Source organism: Apis dorsata, unplaced genomic scaffold, assembly GCF_000469605.1.
Source record: "Apis dorsata unplaced genomic scaffold, Apis dorsata 1.3 scaffold_631, whole genome shotgun sequence".
Classification (NCBI taxonomy): Eukaryota; Metazoa; Arthropoda; class Insecta; order Hymenoptera; family Apidae; genus Apis; species Apis dorsata.
This window is the reverse complement of record NW_006263826.1, coordinates 390,683-394,144: the sequence shown is the minus strand read 5'-3', so window position 1 is coordinate 394,144 and position 3,462 is coordinate 390,683. Positions and strand designations below refer to the sequence as shown.

The window sequence follows — 3,462 nt, the reverse complement described above, 5'->3', positions numbered from 1 at the left end:
AACAACGAAATCTTCCTACCAACCTAGTCCATATAGCGGTATTGGAACAACAAAGCCTTCTTATCAGCCTGGTCCTTATAGCGATTTTGGAACGACAAAACCTACTTACCAATCTGGCGTTTATGGTGGAACAACAAAGCCTTCCTATGAGCATAAACCTTACAAAGGCCCAGACGAAACAAAACCTCCATCGGATTGTCAAAGCGGATCTCGAGGTTGTGAAAGTAGGAACGGATGTGGCAGTCAGACAAATGGAAAATCACCAGATTCTTGTGGTCAACCTGGTGTCTCCGTAGACATTAGTAAGATATCTGGGCCAATAGTAGGCTCTGACGCGTATTCAAATGATTTTTCTCAAAGCTCTCAAAAAAACCTTCCTGGGGCGAGTAGTCAACCATTTAACGGATCTCCTATTGGAGGTGGTAGTAGTCCATATAATTGCGTAAGTGGAACTAGTTGCGTTTCTGGGCCAGGAAGTCCATCGTATGTTCCTAACAAATTTGATAAAACAAATAAGATTGTGGAAGGAGAAGGATCGTATCCATCAAATCCATTTCTAACTGGGAAGATTCCTATCCCTGAAATTGGTAATGAAAACAAAAATTAAGCTACTTTTTGATTCCATTTACAAAAGAATTGTATTAACAATTTAAATTTTAGGCGGACCAATCGTAACAAGTACCAGTAAACCGATCGGTCATGGAAATCCTTTTCTGCAAGGAAACATTGGTGCCATCTCAGGAGCTTGGAGTCATTCCATCGGTGGAGCAGTAGCGCATCCTAGCGGCGGTAATAAAAATGTCGTTTCGACCGAAGAAGAATCAACTAGACCAATAGGCAAAGACAATCCCTTCCTCCATGGATCAGGATCTGCACGAGGAGATATAGGAATCAATGACAAAACAGCAGGAGAATCTGATTCATTGATTCCAGCCATCGATCGAACTTATGCCGGACCAGGACAAACGAGTGGAAGTCCTGTCAGCCATTATCCTGAATTGACCAATGACGGAAGCTCATCAGCCACGAAAAATCCACTTGGGACAAATCGCGGCTCGGGAAGCGGAGGAGGTATTGGAATTGGTTCGACAGGATTTGGAAACCTTGCTGGATCTTTTGCTAACTCGCAAGCTTCTAGTTATGCCAATTCCGGCTCTTATTCTGGCTCTGGAGGTACGTGTTTGGAGATTGCTCGAATAATCTTATTATTCAATTATGACATTCTTATCGAAGCAAAAAGATACATAAAACATTCGTTACATTAACGAGATTCCGATTTCTTGAAAGTAAACGGAAAATACATGTTGGATTATAAAAGGTTAAAGGTTAGTAACTTTAAATAAAGATTAATACAATGAACGTGAAAGCAATGGGAAAGAGTTTCAAGATCTAGGAAACATTTGATCTTCAGTCAGGTTGATCGATGATAAAACATAAATCAGTGACATGATTTGTTAATTAATAGCAATTGAATCTCATCATTTACTTTTTTCTCTTTACACGACGTTGTGTAATTCCATAACATTCATAATATAATACAGTTATCGTATGCTTTTTGTGATTATCATATCTTTCATGATATTTAATGTGTCAATATTTACAAATGTTCGTTTCGAAATTTGTAAATATTCTACATTACATATCTCCATGTTTCAGCACCGTCTTTTGGACAGGCGAGCAGTGGAAGTTGGGCTTCTAGCGGAGCGAATGCAGCTTCCTGGTCCTCCAGCAGTGCTTCCGCTTATGCAAGCAGTAACGCTGGCAGTAAGTTTTTTAAATCATATTCGTGACATACGTCACGTATTTGTATACGTGTAAAGAATAGATTTCCTTGAAAGATAAAACGCTGTTTTAGGTTGGTTAGGGGGACAACCAAGTCATGTGAAAGGATAATCGACGAAAAAAGATGACATTGCCAAGTGTTGAAAATAAATTTCAATCATTTTCACATTACGAAAAAGATCCTTTTATTTTGTCTCATTTGCACATTTTTGTTTGTAATTTATTTTAGTTTATGATACAATATTGTATGAAAAAAGAAATCGCTATTTTTTACATCTATAATCCTACACGCGCGTATCTTGATAATTGATCCGAGAATTACTGCCAATTCCTCGAAATGATTGATCACTATTCTGAGATTATTATCAAGCGATATTTCGATAGATAATAATGCAATTGATGAATAGGATATACTGTTATAAACGGATTTGATGTATTATCGTTAAAAAAATACAAATCAATAAAAAGCATTATACATCATTGCTATATTGATTATTTTGAGTCGAACAATGAATAATAAAATTGCCAGAAGACCTGTTGTTGTTATTACCTGTTATTAAATACATTTAAGAACATCATGTTGATGTTTAAATTTAACATTGGTATAGAAATAATCATTCGAAGAATAATTTCTTTTTTCATTTTCAGTATTTTAAAGTGTCATTTAAATTAATAAGAAAATAAAAGTATAGAGAATTAATATGATGAAATGAAGTAAATTTGACAAATAGTTAAACAAACCGATGATGCATACTTTAAATGTGAAAAGTAGCTCTAATGAATTTAAATATAACATCATGGAAATGCCAGTTATATCATCGATACATGCCGGAGATAACCGCTTACATATCGTGTGTCAGTTTATGAATTATTTATTACATTGGTAAGAGAATCTCTAAATAAATATATCATCATTCCAATCGGTTCGAATGGATAATTTTATCGAACGAATCATCACAAACATGAGATACATTATTATTGAAAATAATGCGTAATACTTTTACCTTGAAATTGATTCAAAAAATATGATAATAAAAAATGATGTGAATTATTCACTTGGCCACATAAGCGCCCATATATTGGCTTAGAACATTGTTTTTGAATAAAATGAGAGGTAAGGTGATTGAAAAGGTGTTGATAAAAATTAAATAGATTTGAATTATAAAAATATTCCTCTTCGTTTATTGTTTACAGATTAAATGTTTATTCGAACTGCACAATGTTAAGTTGCAAAATCTTGAAAAAAGAAGAGATTTCTGGCGCCAAGTGACGCATTTTATCATGAATATAATAACATGCATTGTAAATTGTAAACAATAACAAAAAATAATCCATTAGATCTCTGCCAACTCTTCTAGAAATTCATATAAATTCTTTCTTCCTAACTACCTAAATTTCTTTAAAATAGATTAAATTTTGCTTTCGATTCAGAATATCGACTTGAATTTTTTTTCAGACCGCTTAAGCAATTTTTCCAGCAGATACTTTGTACGATCCCTTTCCAGTAGAATCGATATTGGCTGCACTGCTGCTATAAACGCCTTTGGCTTTGTCCACGCTACCGCTCTTACTAACTCCCTCGTCGATATTGCCCATGCGGTTGAAGAGACTAATTCGACAAATATAACATATAATCGTTAATTATTTTTTTTTTCAAAAAAATTATCAAATTCTATATTT

At 34.3% G+C, this 3,462-nt stretch overlaps 2 protein-coding genes across 24 annotated transcripts in view; one reads left to right on the top strand and one right to left on the bottom strand.

The window, feature by feature from the left end:
* The window catches only part of LOC102674846 (uncharacterized transmembrane protein DDB_G0289901-like), a 44,850-nt gene extending 42,588 nt beyond the window's left edge, over positions 1 to 2,262 (top strand). For all 3 annotated transcript variants that reach the window (XM_031513351.1, XM_031513349.1, XM_031513350.1), the window contains 4 exons: positions 205 to 587; positions 661 to 1,173; positions 1,657 to 1,764; positions 1,856 to 2,262. In XM_031513351.1, coding sequence (XP_031369211.1) covers positions 205 to 587; positions 661 to 1,173; positions 1,657 to 1,764; positions 1,856 to 1,893 — 1,042 coding nt within the window. In that variant the 3' untranslated portion in view covers positions 1,894 to 2,262. The remainder of the gene's footprint in view (positions 1 to 204; positions 588 to 660; positions 1,174 to 1,656; positions 1,765 to 1,855) is intronic.
* A 673-nt stretch (positions 2,263 to 2,935) lies between these two features.
* Positions 2,936 to 3,462, bottom strand: part of LOC102675835 (glycine-rich protein DOT1-like) — a 2,923-nt gene continuing 2,396 nt past the window's right edge. For 20 of the 21 annotated variants that reach the window (XM_031513352.1, XM_031513353.1, XM_031513354.1 and 17 more), the window contains one exon: positions 2,936 to 3,401. In XM_031513352.1, the coding sequence (XP_031369212.1) occupies positions 3,210 to 3,401 (192 nt within the window). In that variant the 3' untranslated portion in view covers positions 2,936 to 3,209. The remainder of the gene's footprint in view (positions 3,402 to 3,462) is intronic. The other variant, XM_031513363.1, reaches the window with a different exon arrangement.